Source organism: Boleophthalmus pectinirostris, unplaced genomic scaffold (genome assembly GCF_026225935.1).
Source record: "Boleophthalmus pectinirostris isolate CB_2022bp ecotype Guang Dong unplaced genomic scaffold, ASM2622593v1 HiC_scaffold_4, whole genome shotgun sequence".
Taxonomy (NCBI): Eukaryota; Metazoa; Chordata; class Actinopteri; order Gobiiformes; family Gobiidae; genus Boleophthalmus; species Boleophthalmus pectinirostris.
In genome coordinates, this window is record NW_026571353.1 from 41,083,496 (window position 1) to 41,099,760 (window position 16,265).

The 16,265-nt window shown below is 41.3% G+C and overlaps 1 protein-coding gene across 1 annotated transcript; it reads left to right on the top strand.

Annotated features, from left to right (window-relative positions):
- The first annotated feature begins 951 nt into the window (after positions 1-951).
- On the top strand, positions 952-16,017 carry ciz1b (cdkn1a interacting zinc finger protein 1b). Its single transcript, XM_055161982.1, has 17 exons — positions 952-1,023; positions 1,803-1,881; positions 1,966-2,065; positions 4,496-4,560; positions 4,655-4,731; positions 4,851-4,924; positions 5,024-5,152; positions 6,981-7,057; positions 7,135-7,261; positions 9,706-9,810; positions 10,280-10,371; positions 10,473-10,961; positions 11,036-11,126; positions 11,524-11,578; positions 11,774-11,898; positions 14,407-14,473; positions 15,420-16,017. The coding sequence occupies exons 2-16, from the start codon at positions 1,847-1,849 to the stop codon at positions 14,410-14,412; spliced, it is 1,647 nt and encodes a 548-aa protein (XP_055017957.1). The 5' UTR covers positions 952-1,023; positions 1,803-1,846; the 3' UTR covers positions 14,413-14,473; positions 15,420-16,017.
- Positions 16,018-16,265: the final 248 nt, after the last annotated feature.

Genomic DNA, 16,265 nt, shown 5'->3' on the forward strand with positions numbered 1-16,265 from the left:
AAGAGCATTGTAGTCAGTGAAAAAAAAAAAAAATCTGGAGGGGGGAAGGGAGGGGGGATTATCTCGTAATTACGAGATTATCTCGTAATTACGAGATAGTATCTCGTAATTCACTGACTACAATGCTCTTTTGTAGAAATGTACACAGGTTCTAAAATAAATACACATATAAACAAAATGAAAGGCTTTTTTTTTTTTTTAAAGAGTAAAGAATTTTGTCTACATGTTTAACTTACTACTTTCTACAACAACGCAGCAGATTATTATTATTATTATTATTATTATTATTATTATTATATTATTAATTTATTAATTAATTTATTTTATTTTTTTTGTTCCTTCAACTTTTAATTTAGCCCATCGGAAATTTGTACCGGTTATATTATTATTTTTTCTTTCTTATTATTTTATTTTATTTTTTGTTCCTTCAACTTTTAATATAGCCCGTCGGAAATGTACACAGGTTCTAAAATAAATACACATATAAACAAAATGAAAGGCTTTTTTTTTTTTTTTTTTTTTTTAAGAGTAAAGAATTTTGTCTACATGTTTAACTTACTACTTTCTACAACAACGCAGCAGATTATTATTATTATTATTATTATTATTATTAATTAATTTATTCATTAATTATTTTATTTTTTTTGTTCCTTCAACTTTTAATTTAGCCCATCGGAAATTTGTACCGGTTATATTATTATTTTTTCTTTCTTATTATTTTATTTTATTTTTTGTTCCTTCAACTTTTAATATAGCCCGTTGGAAATGTACACAGGTTCTAAAATAAATACACATATAAACAAAATGAAAGGCTTTGTTTTATTATTATTAATATTATTATTATTATCATTATTATTATTATTATTATAACATTTTATTTTTTTTAAATAATGAATTTCGTCTAAATGTTGAACGTAGTACTTTCTAGAAGAGCAGCAGGCGGCGCTAGAGTTTCCCGTTCTGAACGTAAACAAACAGGCTTAGCATTAGCATTAGCATTAGCATTAGATTTTTCTGTCTCGGGTAAGTCATTAAAACAAACCAGTGCAGAACATGACACATTTTATTTTATGTTTTTTCTCGCTGTTTCTTACGGTTCAATCGATAAACTGATCAGAGCTTTTATTGTTTTGTAAAACCCGTATTACCGGTTTAAGGCAGTGCAAGCGGAACCTGGTTAAAACAATATGAAATCACGCATTTTTTATTACTAACTATAGTATTTTGCACGAACGCGCTTGTGGAAACAAATGTAATAGCGCAATATTCTGTTCGGCATATAGTTTATTTTCACATGAAGTTTATATTATCGCATTTGAGGAAAATTGTTTAGGAAACACTGGATCTTTTGAAAGACGAAGCGCTTAAATAAGATGAAACGTCCAAGGGGGTTTTGTGCGAAAATGATCTCAATGTTAAGACCTTATATGTAACTTTAAAGCAAAAAATAGGCTAAAATAAAATTATGTTTGTTCATTTTACATGTTTTTATTGCACTGAAAAACATAGAAAAGCATGCTTCCTCACTGTGAGCGGGCTTGCATCTCCACAAACCTGACTCGGCAGTTTGGCTTTGAAGATCCTCCTCCTGCTTCTTTGGAAATAATGGAAATGTTGTTCTTCAGGCTTTAATCGTCCACAGAATGGAACAAAACAATAGCAAAATCAATCTCCGAGGAGAATGTTCCTAACTATGATTTTAACTTTCTATTTCTTTTTGATTTTCTGGACATCAGTGGTTTATCTTTTATTCCTTAATCCTAAAGTTGCATTGATCTGAGTTCTTCTTCTTCTTGTCACAGCTGGCCAAACTTGGAGTCTCTGCTGGAGTCCACGGTCAGTCTGGATGATGGTGAAACAGCAGCAGAGACGCACAGATCGGTCAGTCACACATTTAAATCATTATTTCATGAATTATAAAACCGTATTTGAAGATTAAACCTTTTACTTTTTGTCTGTGTGCAGGTGTTTTTTACCCGGGGGCAGTAATAATGTGACGCTGGTTCGATTCCCGACTCCACAGAGATGTCCTCATCCGTCACATGAAGGACACCAACCTCCTCAGGTGGGTGTAGTTTTCATTTTGCACTGGTTCAATCCTGGTTTATTACAGACATTTTAAAGAGTCATATTAGACATTTTATTTGAACCATGTTACAACACTGTTCCCTCGTCATTAGTGGGACTGGTGCTTTCACCTGCGGTAATTATTGTAAATACCAAAACCTGGCATTGAAATTGCACATGAACACCCACTCACGTCGTCATTTCCACTGGAAGATGAGAGAAACTTTGACCTTTCAACACGGCGAAGAGCAGAGGAAGTGTCATTTACAGCATATTATTTAAAATATACAAAAATATACAGCAGCATGTTATTTAACCGACCACTGGCGTTTTGATGCGTTCTCTTCTGACTGTAGCAAATGAATTACACAGCAAAAACTTGAGGGTTAAAATATCAGGGTAAAATATTTCTGAGTTATTTTAAACATGTTATTTTAACTATTTGAAAGTTAAATGTGGTTATTTGCTAGAGTTGATTTGGCTGAAGTTAATTTGGGTGTTAATTTGTCTCCTCCCACCACCACTTCAAATTTCCGCCAGAGTAGACCAGTTTGAACCAGTTTTGTTCACAATTTCATCTTAAATTAACTCAAATAATGTGTAAAAATAAAACACCTCTCTGTGTTGTTTAGATAAATCAGGATAACTCTACAAAGTGTTATCCATTTACTCTCAAAACCTTAATATAACTCTGAATTTTGGGTTAAACAGGAACTTTGGTCCAGTGTGACTTCATGAACATTTCCAAAAATGTTAAATTAACTCTAGAACAGATTGGACTCAAATAAACCCTGAGAAAATGTTCAAATTGATTCTGTGAGAGTTAATTTTAACACTCCACTTTTTTTGTGTAGTGAGCCTAAAACTGTTTTACTCAAGTAACAGATCAGGATAAACTCGGCCATGTTTCACCTCACCACGTCAACAAATGCACTTGAACGCAACACACTTGTAATTTCTACTTCACAATAGAAAGTTTCAGCTTTCCCACACCACGTGAAGGCAGCATCACACACACCTCTAGATACACATGAGTGAATCATGATACTTTTAAAGAACGTAAATTCATTATAACTTGCAGAGTTATAGTTAAATTAACCTACATCAACCAGTGCATTCAGGCTGAATCTGCTCGGTTCAAGAGCGACTAAGGCATTTTGTTATTTTACATAATCAAAACAGAGGGTGACTGCTACAGTTTAGAGCAGGAGTCTCCAAACTTTTTCTTCCTGTGAGCTCCTTTACAAAACAAAAATGCCAGAGAGCTGCTGAAAAGAGTGGGCGAAAGAAACTGAGACATTATAAGAAAGAGCGAGAGCCTTTGCTTACGGCGGTGTTTTTCAACCTTTTTGGAGCCACGGCACGTTTTTTACATTGGAAAAATCTTGCGGCACACCACTAACCAAAGTTTTACAAAATGACACTATACAGTATATTTAATTACAATATAATTTCTACATTAATTTCTACTTACTCAGTGTGAGACCTGCGCCTGTTTAGATGAACACAAAGCTGATATCCTGCAGGAATAGAAGAAAGACACACACGAAGCTCTTCATCAACAGCTCTCAGTCTCTCTCTGTTTTTAGTTTTTATAGCAGTTAAGCTTGAAAAGCTCTTCTTCTGGGTCAGAATCTTGTCCAAGGCCCAGTTTGGAGTTCGCATTCGTCCGTTTTAAAAACTTCTCCATGACTGTCACCACGCACATGCTTTACTAATTCTTTTAAAGGAACGAGGCAGTTAGCTGCCTGTTGCCACCCAGACGAATATTAGATCACTCTGCCGGTCATTATATACTCCACTGTAGTATAGTGTCTGTGCTGTAGTAAGTACAGCACGGACACTCGACAATGACATCATATTTGCAGGTAATAATTAATAAATTTTAATTAAAAAAAAGTGATATTGGATAATTTCTCACGGCACACCTGACGATCTCTCACAGCACATTAGTGTGCCCTGGCACAGTGGTTGAAAATCACTGGCTTACGGTTAGACGCCTATAAAACCTAAACCAGGTGTCTCCAAACTTTTTCACTCTAATGAGCTTCTTTACAAAACGAAAATGTCAGAGAGCTGCTTATTTTAGCATCGTAAGAAATTGAGTAAATATAAGAGCCACAGCCTTAGATACAAACAATTAGAGGCCTATAAATCATGCACCATCATCCATTTATTAGTGCAGAAAGTGACGTTAGCAGTGAAAATTATACATTTACGATTTTATTAGTCATTCTATTCATCTAATTTTTGTTACTCAGCTAAAAACTTATAATTCAGAAATTGTTTGGCGAGCTACTTGGAAGGGGGTGGTGAGTATTTGACCCGTGTCTAATATTAAACCATTTTAGATCAATCTCGCTGTTTACGATTAATAAAATATAAAATGACGATCTGTTTTAAAACTAAATCCCAGTTTTGATTTCAGGCTCCAGTGAGAGAAACGCAGGGAGAACACGGAGAACCTGAGACTAAAAGGATCTGCATTTCTGGGTAAAAACTGCTCCTGTTCATATTTGACTGTGTTTAGTGTAAATCTTTAGTGAATAAAAGTCTTCATTTGTTTGTTTGTTTGTTTGTTTGTCAGATCGGAGCAGAGTTTGGACAGAGAGACTGCTCCAGAGTCATGTGACCAAACAGGAAGTAACATGTGCTCCTCAGAAGGTATTTTTTATTTTAAGGTTATTTTAATAGATCCATGTTTTTTCTGTTCATAAACACAGTCTGGAGTGTTTTTGTGTTTTTTTTGTTTTTTTTTAACAAATGTGTGTGTGTTTTTTCAGACCGACTGAGTCCTGGAGATGAGAGTGTCCAGCAGGTGGTGCTAGAGAACAACGAGGACAACAGAGCAACAGAGGTACAGAACTAACCTGGTTTAGGTCTGGTTTAGACCTGGTTCAGTCCTGGTCCTGGTTCAGTCCTGGTCCTGGTTGAGTTCTGGTTCTGGTTCTTGTAGTTGGCGTCTGGAGGGTGTCTGAAGGTGACGATCCAGAGGAGCAGTGAGAGTCGAGAGTTTGGGGAGAAGGACCCTGCCAACGAGCGCTTCACCTGTCACCTGTGCCACTGCACCTGCCCGTCTGCGCAGGTGAAACACATTTAAAAGTGACGTGTGTGTGTGTGTGTGTGATGGTCAGAGGAGCCAATGGTGCAGATTGGCACCCATGCTGCTGTCAGTCTGCCCCAGGGCAGCTGTGGCTACAATTATAGTTTACACCACTGAGTGTTGAGCCAATCTTTCTTCTTTCTTCTTTCCAATCTTTCTTGGGTGTCTTGAAAGGCGCTCTATAAATGCAATGATTAATTAATTTAAAAAATCGTTCAGTAAAGGTTGTATGGAGGATTTTTTTTGTTTCAAATTGTCAGTGATAGATTATAGATGCAGTCGCCTTGTAATTATGATGACCAAAAAAAAGAGAATAAAAATTCATCAACTCTGGACGTGGTGGGGCTAAACATTTGCCAATAGATAACGACACTGCCTCGTTATCTGTGAGCTGACAGGCTGTCAATCAAACTCCCTACGTTTCTAGTGTAACTGACTTGCCTGCGCCGCCGGTACGTGGTTTACGTACGACTGTCACACAGTCCACAGACGCAAGACGCACAGACGCTGTTTACTCCACCAACGCAACAGTTCTTAGCGGCTTTTTTGACCTATATCTTCCTCGCAGTTTGCACAAAGTTTGTTGCAATGGCGACAAGAATCCAGGAGCAGTTTGCCACAAAAGAAAGTCAGTTTTTGAGGTCGCTGAAAGAAGAAGACAAGGGGAAAAGCAGCGAAGCCAAACTAAGGTGATTCTTGGAGATTCATTCCAGCGATGGCGCGACTGAAGCAGACGAAGGGTCTAAAGACTGAACCACTGGTCCACAAATTACTCCTGGACAGGAAACTTCTGCTTATTATGAAAACGTACTTTATTTCCAAGAGCGAGACAAACGTTTTTCAGGACACGAATGCGATATCCTATGTCTGAAAACTTAATTTTCAAGGCAAAGAAAGAGTCCGCTTGCTGCTGCGTGTTGTAGTAGTAGCTAGTTCATTCGCACAAAATCGCGCACCCTTCTCTGCACCGCTCCCCGCTGCCCGTTCCGCTCTTCTCCCTGCTCCTCACGGAATCTCCGCGCACAGAATCTCCGCGCACCACTCCCCTCTCCTCTCCCCTCTTCTCTCTCCTCTCCTCGCTCCCCGCACCGCTCTTCCCCCCGCTCCTCACTTCTCCGTCTTGTCTAACCAACACTGTAGTTAGTTGTTTACAAGTCATGTGCAGCACCGGCTGTAAACAAACCTGTTTCTGGCGTAAGGAGGAGGAGGGAGGAGGCGTTTCTACGTAGGAGCTGTAGGGGAGGGGAGGTGGTTTCACGCATGTGCAACATTTGAAAAAGGACAAACAGTCGCTGGATTTCTCCTTCCTTGGAAAATCCTCTATACAACCTTTAATTAATGTGAATGAAACAAAACACAACTCTGTTTGTGTTTGTGATGAGGAACACAAAATACAGAAGTTTTAATACCCAGACTAAGGTAGATTTAAAAAAGGTCTGGGTCTGGTCAGTACTTGGATGGAGACACTGGGAAAATCAGGAGCCACAGTGGGGCGAGGGAATAACTGTTGTTGTGTCCTTAGGCAAGACACTTCACCCACATTGCCTAGTATGAAAGTGGTGTGTGCGTGAGTGATGGTGGTGGTCGGAGGGACCGATGGTGCCGATTGGCATGGCAGCTGCGCTTCTGTCAGTCTGCCCCAGGGCAGCTGTGGCTACAGTAGTAGTTTACCATCAGCAGGTACAGAGTGAATGAATAATGCTGAATAATAAAGAGTCTTTGTGACAAAATGTGTGTGAAAAGCGCTATAGAAATAAAGATTTACTTCCTTACTTATTCAGTCCTGGTTCAGTCTTGTTTGTTTCTTCAGTCGTTCCATGAGCACATGAGTGGAGTGGATCATAATCGCAGACTGCAGCAGGTTTCACAGAGCGTCACACAACCCGGGTGAGTCTCACACACACACACACACAAACACACACACACACACTCTGTCTCTTTCTTACCTGACTCCTGGTCTGCAGTTGTGCGGCGGTGGTGTTGCAGGAGTCCTGTAGGCGGCGCCGTAGAGCCTCTGTGCGCTGGTGTGACGTGTGTCAGAGCAACTTCACCGGAGACGTGATTCTGCACAGACGCACAATACAACACAAGGTCAGAGAACACACACACACACACAATACAACACAAGGTCAGAGAACACACACACACACACAATACAACACAATACAACACAAAGTGAGTGAAGATATTAAAATAAGTCAGAGCTAAAGTATAAACTGGAGTGGCCCGGGTTGAACTGGGAACGAAATTTGGCATTTTTCCTCTGGACCAGCCCGCCACGCTCAGTTTGATATTGAGAGCTGGCGCCCAGGTCAGGATTCGGAATCCAGACGTTGCTCACTACATCATGGTTCACCATTCGCAGTCTCTCTGTTTGTCAGATTTTTTTTTTTCAATTTAGCTTTTTTTTTTACAGTGTATGAACGTGCATTGTGTTCCTTCCCCTGCGTCCTGATTGGCTGTAGACTGTTGTCAATCAGTCTCCTCTATGCCGTGTCTCCTGTTCAATACAGACGAGTTCAGCCAAACGGACATAAATGTTGGATCTGTATCAGTGTGATTCTGAAGTGCTGTATGTTTGCAAGTTTTCTCCCTGACAAAACCACAATGTCGATAAAACGTACTGCACCGACAAAGACTCCCGTGGTCGCACCAAAAAAACAGAGGAAGATGTAACCATCGCACAAAAAGTTGGACTTCTGGCCACGCTGAAGGAAGAGAGAAGTTACGCTGTTGTAGACGCCGTTACAGAATAAATTAATCATCCGTTCATTACATAAAGAAGGAGGAAAATAACAAAAGGACGACAGCAGCAGTACGTTTTAAGAAGGATGTAAAAAGGATTAACTGTCCGGTGTGAGAAAAGTGTATAAAGTGTGTGTTGAGGGGTTTTACAGACTTAAAAGAGACAGAATAATTGTCAAAAATAAAGCTGACTACTTATATTATATTTAGAATGTAACCCTTGCAAAAAACGAGGGAACACTGTACTCTAGACGGTTTGAAGAATCCTGGAAGTTGTAGACAGCGCACCGGCCAATCATCTGTGATCTGTGAAACCATGACGTCAAACCGGTGGCATCTGTCTGTGTCTCTTTTGTGGAACAGAACAACAGTAAACAAAGCGTCGAGATGGATGTAGACGAAGACAGACATTCTGTGTTGGCGACGATTCCCCAGATCCCCGAGGATTTAAACAGAACAAAGAGAATGTTTTATGTTATTAGGTTCTTTTTCTCAGACCTAGAGTGTTATTTCATACCTGACAGTTTGTTCTGCTCACTAGCGTCTTCCTCAGAGTCATGTGATGTTGCTGTGACGTGTCTGGTCAGCTGATTTAAACAGGTTTTGGCGCTGTCTTCCTACCGGTGGAGGCAGGACGACAGCGCCACCTGCAGTCCCACTTCCTCAGGACAGCATCCCAGGTGTGTGAGAGTAAAAAAGCCCCTCGTCCCGGTTTATCGTCCTGTGGGCACGTTTCCGTATTTCGTTTGCTTCTTTAATCCAGCGGCGATGTTTGTTTTCCTCTGTCCCAGTGATGTTTGCTCCGTCCCGTCCATAACGTGGTTCTCTCTTTTACAATGGTCAGAAACGGCCGATTTCAGTTCTTCCTGTTCTGCTTTATGTTTTGTTTCTCGTGTTTCGCCTTCGCTGTTTCCTTCTTGCATTCTGTTCTATGTTCCTTTTTTCGTGTACTGAAGTCTTCCCTGTTTCCCCGATGTGTGTTTTATTTCAGGACATGCAGGGTATTTCTTATATTACATTACATTTATGCTCCAGTTCTATTTTGTCTTTCGGGTGGACGAGTATTTGTCTGAGTTTTCTGTACGGTTTCACTGGTGTGTTGATATTGTGTTTTTTCATCGCCCTCTGTACTTTTTCTGTTATGCCCCTGATGTATGGTAATGTTCCCATGCCTGTGCTCATTTTTTCTGTTTTGTTTTTGTTTCTTTGGTTCTGTTTTTCTTTCTCCTTAACCTGTTGTTTCCCTTTGTTTATTGCCCATTTTGGGTATTGGCATTGCCTTAGCGCATTGTGAATGTGTCTGTCTTCTTCCTGTTTGTCTTGTGCATCTGTTATGATGTTGGTTCTGTCAAACAATGTTCTTACAACGGAGAGTTTGTGGGCTGTGGGATGTTCTGATGTCCATAGGAGATCGTTTGGTGAATGTTATCAAGAGAAAAGACGTGATTGTTCTTCTTCCTACAGGATTTGGAGCATTACAAACATCACGACCAAACAGCAGCAACTGGTTAAATAAAAAAAGTCCCCGCCTACTGTCGAGTGAACGAATCCTAATGCTGCGAGGTCACACAGTTTCCACCAAGTGAAACCAGCACCTCAGGCCCAAATGCGCTCTGAGAAGCTCTGGCCCAGGGTCAGATCACGGTCCATACTGATGATCGCGCATGTGTGTGTGTGTGTGTGTGTCTGTGTGTGTGTGTGTCTGTGTGTGTGTGTGTGTCTGTGTGTCTGTGTGTGTGTGTGTGTGTGTCTGTGTGTGTTGTGTGTGTGTGTGTGTGTTTTGTTTTCAGGAGTGTAAGAAGTGGTCTCGGCCGTTCTGCTCCGTGTGTCACCGACTCTTCAGAACTCCACGGAAGTTTGTGGAGCACATGAAGAGCCCCGCCCACAAACAGAAGGTGAGGACACAGAACCGGGTCTAGTCCTGGTCTAGTCCTGGTCTAGTCCTGGTCTAGTCCTGGTTTAGTCTGGTTTAGTCTCGAATGTGTAGTCCTGGTGTAGTCTTAGTTTTGTCCTGGTTTAGTTCTGGTTTAGTCCCGGTTTAGTTCTAGTTTAATCCTTGTTTTGGTACTGCTGTTATCCTGGTTTAGTCCTGGTTTAGTTCTGGTTTAGTCCTTGTTTTTATTCTTGTTTTTAGTCCTGGTTTAGTCTCAGTTAGACCAAGTTCACATCTGAGTCATATCCTGGTTTAGACCTGGTTCACGTGTGGTTCAGATCCTAGTTTAGTTCCAGTTTAGACCTGGTTCATATCCTGTTTTAGTCCTGGTCTAGTCCCAGTTTAGTTCCGATTCAGTCCTGGTTTAGTCCTGGGTTCAGATCTGGTTCAGATCCTGGTTTAGTCCCTGTTTTTGGACTTTTTTTTTTCAGGTCCAGTTGGAGAAATCTCAGGAAGACGACATGATCACCGTGGACGCCGTGGGCTGCTTCGAAACTGAAACCAAGGAGGGAGGAGACAAGGAGGAGGAGATGAGGAGGCAGGAGACGAGGAGGGAGGAGATGAAGAGGGAGGAGACAAGGAGTCAGAGAAGGATATCAAACAAGGTGGCAAAGAGGAATCCAGAAGAGAGGAGACTTCAGAAGGAGACAAGGATGCACAGCTAGGAGAGAGACTAGGAAGCATAGACTTAGAACAGAGAGGAGACAAGGAGAAAGGAGATAAGGAACTAGAAGGCAAGGACATAGGAGACAAGGGCATAAGGAAGGGAGCAAAACAAGGAGACCAAGAAGAAGAAATGGAATTGGACCAGAAAGAAAACCGAGCAAGAGGAGATGAGGACATAGGAGAGAAGGAGAGAGGAGACAAGGAGCAAGGAAACAAGGAGAGAGGAGACAGGGATGTAGGAGAGAACGAGAGAGGAGACAAGGAGAGAGGAAATAAGGAGAGAGAAGACAAGGACATAAGAGAGAAGGAGCAAGGAGACGAGGACATAGAGGAGAAGGAGAGAGGAGACAAGGGCATAGAGGAGAAGGAGAGAGGAGACAGGGACATAGAGGAGAAGGAGAGAGGAGACAGGGACATAGGAGAGAAGGAGAGAGGAGACAAGGACATAGAGGAAAGGAGAGAGGAGACAGGGACATAGGAGAGAAGGAGAGAGGAGACAAGGACATAGGAGAGAAGGAGAGAGGAGAGAAGGAGAGAGGAGATGAGGACATAGGAGACGAGGAGGGATTTGACGCGGAGGATCTGACGGTGGACGACTTTAAACGTTTTGCGGTAACTTCTAACTTTTAAAAATAAACTAAACTACTATTTTAAAGGCACATTGTGTAACTTTTCTGGTTGTGGGTCCGTCACCTGCTTGTTTCTATGGATACGTCACTGCTCTGCCTGGAATGTTCCACAGTGTGACTTTAAACATCTCGACTTTACATCTATTCAATCCCAGGTGGATTTAAAGCTCAAAAAACACCAAGAAAACCAGACATTGTGAGTGTGAGGGGGGGTCGCCTCTCCACAGATCTGACCTGGAACTTGGTCTGGTTTGGTCTCCATGGAGATAGAAAGGTTTAAAGCCATACTGTGGAACATTTTGACAGATTCTCCACCAGAAAAGTGACAGTGCACCTGTAATAAAGAGAATAATGTTATATTCTGTTTGTGTTTTCTGAAGCAGGACGACGTCAGGAGAGACTCGACACAGGAGTTGAACCCTCAACCCGCCCACGGTAAGACTTTTACAACGACGCCAGCTCCCACTGCGGGGGGGCGAGTGTGAAGCGTTTTCTGTTACGTCAAATGTGTCATAGGTGAATCTGCCGCGTCATGTTTATACAATATCAGACACATGTGAAGTATTTGTACTTGTACTGTTGTTGTACGTGTATTTGTATTTGTATTTGTATTTGTACTTGTACTTCCAGGCGAGTCGTTCGTCGTCCCCGTCAGCGGTTTCTTCTGTCTCTTGTGTCATAAATTTTTCTTCAGAGAAACATCAGCACGAGAACAACACTGCAGCTCCCCCCAGCACCTCCAGAGAGTACTACAGGTACTACAAACTACTACTACTACTACTACTACTACTACTACTACTGTTACACCCCCAACACCTCCACAGAGTACTACAGGTACTACAAATACTACTACTACTACTACTACTACTACTACTACTGTTACACCCCAACCTCCACAGAGTACTACAGGTACTACAAATACTACTACTACTACTACTACTACTACTACTACTGTTACACCCCCAACACCTCCACAGAGTACTACAGGTACTACAAATACTACTACTACTACTACTACTACTACTACTACTACTACTACTACACCTACCCAACACCTCCACAGAGTACTACAGGTACTACAAATACTACTACTACTACTACTACTACTACTACTACTACTACTACTGTTACACCCCCAACACCTCCACAGAGTACTACAGGTACTACAAATACTACTACTACTACTACTACTACTACTACTACTACTGTTACACCCCCAACACCTCCACAGAGTACTACAGGTACTACAAATACTACTACTACTACTACTACTACTACTACTACTACTACTACTACTGTTACACCCCCAACACCTCCACAGAGTACTACAGGTACTACAAATACTACTACTACTACTACTACTACTACTACTACTACTACTGTTACACCCCCAGCACCTCCACAGAGTACTACAGGTACTACAAATACTACTACTACTACTACTACTACTACTACTACTACTACTACTGTTACACCCCCAACACCTCCACAGAGTACTACAGGTACTACAAATACTACTACTACTACTACTACTACTACTACTGTTACACCCCCAACACCTCCACAGAGTACTACAGGTACTACAAATACTACTACTACTACTACTACTACTACTACTACTACTACTACTACTACTACTGTTACACCCCCAACACCTCCACAGAGTACTACAGGTACTACAAATACTACTACTACTACTACTACTACTACTACTACTGTTACACCCCCAACACCTCCACAGAGTACTACAGGTACTACAAATACTACTACTACTACTACTACTACTACTACTACTACTGTTACACCCCCAACACCTCCACAGAGTACTACAGGTACTACAAATACTACTACTACTACTACTACTACTACTACTACTACTACTGTTACACCCCCAACACCTCCACAGAGTACTACAGGTACTACAAATACTACTACTACTACTACTACTACTACTACTACACCCCCAACACCTCCACAGAGTACTACAAATACTACTACTACTACTGTTACACCCCCAGCACCTCAACAGAGTACTACAGGTACTACAAATACTACTACTACTACTACTACTGTTACACCCCCAACACCTCCACAGAGTACTACAGGTACTACAAATACTACTACTACTACTACTACTACTACTACTACTACTACTGTTACACCCCCAACACCTCCACAGAGTACTACAGGTACTACAAATACTACTACTACTACTACTACTACTGTTACACCCCCAACACCTCCACAGAGTACTACAAGTACTACAAATACTACTACTACTACTACTACTACTACTACTACTACTACTACTACTACTACTACTACTACTGTTACACCCCCAACACCTCCACAGAGTACTACAGGTACTACAAATACTACTACTACTACTACTACTACTACTACTGTTACACCCCCAACACCTCCACAGAGTACTACAGGTACTACAAATACTACTACTACTACTACTACTGTTACACCCCCAACACCTCCACAGAGTACTACAGGTACTACAAATACTACTACTACTACTACTACTACTACTACTACTACTACTACTAACACCTCCACAGAGTACTACAGGTACTACAAATACTACTACTACTACTACTACTACTACTACTACTACTACTACTGTTACACCCCCAACACCTCCACAGAGTACTACAGGTACTACAAATACTACTACTACTACTACTACTACTACTACTACTACTGTTACACCCCCAACACCTCCACTACTACAGGTACTACAAATACTACAAATACTACTACTACTACTACTACTACTGTTACACCCCCAACACCTCCACAGAGTACTACAGGTAATACTACTACTACTACTACTACTACTACTACTGTTACACCCCCAACACCTCCACAGAGTACTACAGGTACTACAAATACTACTACTACTACTACTACTACTACTACTGTTACACCCCCAACACCTCCACAGAGTACTACAGGTACTACAAATACTACTACTACTACTACTACTGTTACACCCCCAGCACCTCAACAGAGTACTACAGGTACTACAAATACTGCTGTAATCACTACTACATCTCCCAACACATCACACGTGTTCTACCAGTATTAATACTGCAAATACTACTATTACTACTACCACTAGTACTGCTACTACTGCTGTTCCACCCACAGCACTTCAACTAAGTACTAACACTAAAGTACTGAGTAAAAATGATTCTTCTGAAAGACTTTCCTCACACTTCCTGTTTGTCTGTTTGTGTTTGTGTTTTCAGAGGTGAGGTGGACCAGACTCACGCTTCACAGTGACGAGGTTCAGGGTTCGAGTCCCGGGTCCCTCAGGTTTGTCTGTGTGGAGTTTGCAAGTTCTGCCTGTGCCTGTTTCCTCTGGGCTCTATGGACTCTCCCTTCAGCCCAAAACAAACTCCAGCCCCAACAGTCCTGACCAAGACCTGACCAAGACCAAGACCTGACCAAGACCTGACCAAGACCTGACCAGGACCTGACCAGGACCTGACCAAGACCTGACCAAGACCTGACCAAGACCTGACCAAGACCTGACCAAGACCTGACCAAGACCTGACCAAGACCTGACCAAGACCTGACCAAGACCTGACCAGGACCTGACCAAGACCTGACCAAGACCTGACCTGACCAAGACCTGACCTGACCAAGACCTGACCTGACCAGACCTGACCAGACCTGACCAAGACCTGACCAAGACCTGACCAGACCGACCTGACTGACCAGGACCTGACCAAGACCTGACCAACCTGACCTGACCAGACCTGACCAGACCTGACCAGGACCTGACCTGACCAGAGACCTGACTGACCTGAGGAGGAACCTGACCAGGACCTGACCAGGACTAGAGGAAGATCTGGAGATGGTCCCTGGACTCCTGAGGTTCCACAGAGACTCTGAAGGACTCAGGAGTCAAACACAGAGACACATTTACCTGCGGCGATGAAGAAGTATAATAAATAAAATAAATAAAGACAGGAGTGCAGGAGTGAGCAGGTCTAAATACACAGGTGACCTGGTTTATGGGTCAGATCTGTGATTCCTGGGCCTATTCACATGAAACAAAAACTGTCACAAAGTTCAGCCTCTTCTGTCAGTGTGGAAGAAAGAAAGGAGCTGTTTGTAAGATTTAGATTTTAAATTCCATAAACAATGACCCAAGTGTCAGTTTCAGTGCTCGAGATTCACACGAGTCCTGAACATAAACTGAGAATAAAGAGACAAACTCTGACGTGTTTCTGTGTCTCTGTGTTTTTTTCTGCAGGTGAAAACACTCTGACTCCAAATGAGTTTAGACTGTGGAAAGGAAAAGACGTCGTGTTTGTCTTTGTTTCTCTGGACTGGACGTCTACAGCGTGAACACTTGGACCAAAAGGCTCTGAAGAAGAAATGATTTTAGAGAGTTTTTAAAAAGGTCCAGCAGAGGGCGCTGTTTATTCACGAGAAACAACAGTAGAACTTTCCCCAAAGATTTTTTTTTAATGTATGTTTATTAAGAACATCACAATCACATTAGACAAACCAGATGGATTGGTTTGAGTGTTTTAGCACAAGTGCCAGTTTTCAACACCTGCCCATAGAAAAAATAAATAAAAATTACATGCATAAAAACAGACAAGACAAGACACACATGGACCCGGTCAAGCAGAAGTAAACATCAAGGCCAAAAATTCAAGTTAATTCATCTGATATAAAAATGTATTGAACAGATACATATGTACTCTAGTTTATGAAACTGTTGACCTTTTTTCTGGACCATTTTTGGTTCTAAAGTTCCATCCGTTTTAAACAGACCATGTATGAAACATGGAACAAAAATTATTTCCCAAATTTCAAAGACCTGCAAATCATGTAAATAAATGGATGTATTTCATCATATCTTGTGTTATTCCATCTTTGAACTGTTGATGAAGGGACAGGATTTTTAAAAAAAAAAAGTATTTAAAATGATAAAAATGTTCTTGGAAGGACTGACATATTTTATAGAAATAGTTTCTTTCATTTTGAAGTAATATTAAAGTTTTCAGAAGAAAAAAGCCACAAATGATGTAAAATCCTGCACCTTCTACTTGTTTGTACAATTTTCCCTCCGTTACTTTTCCCTCCGTTA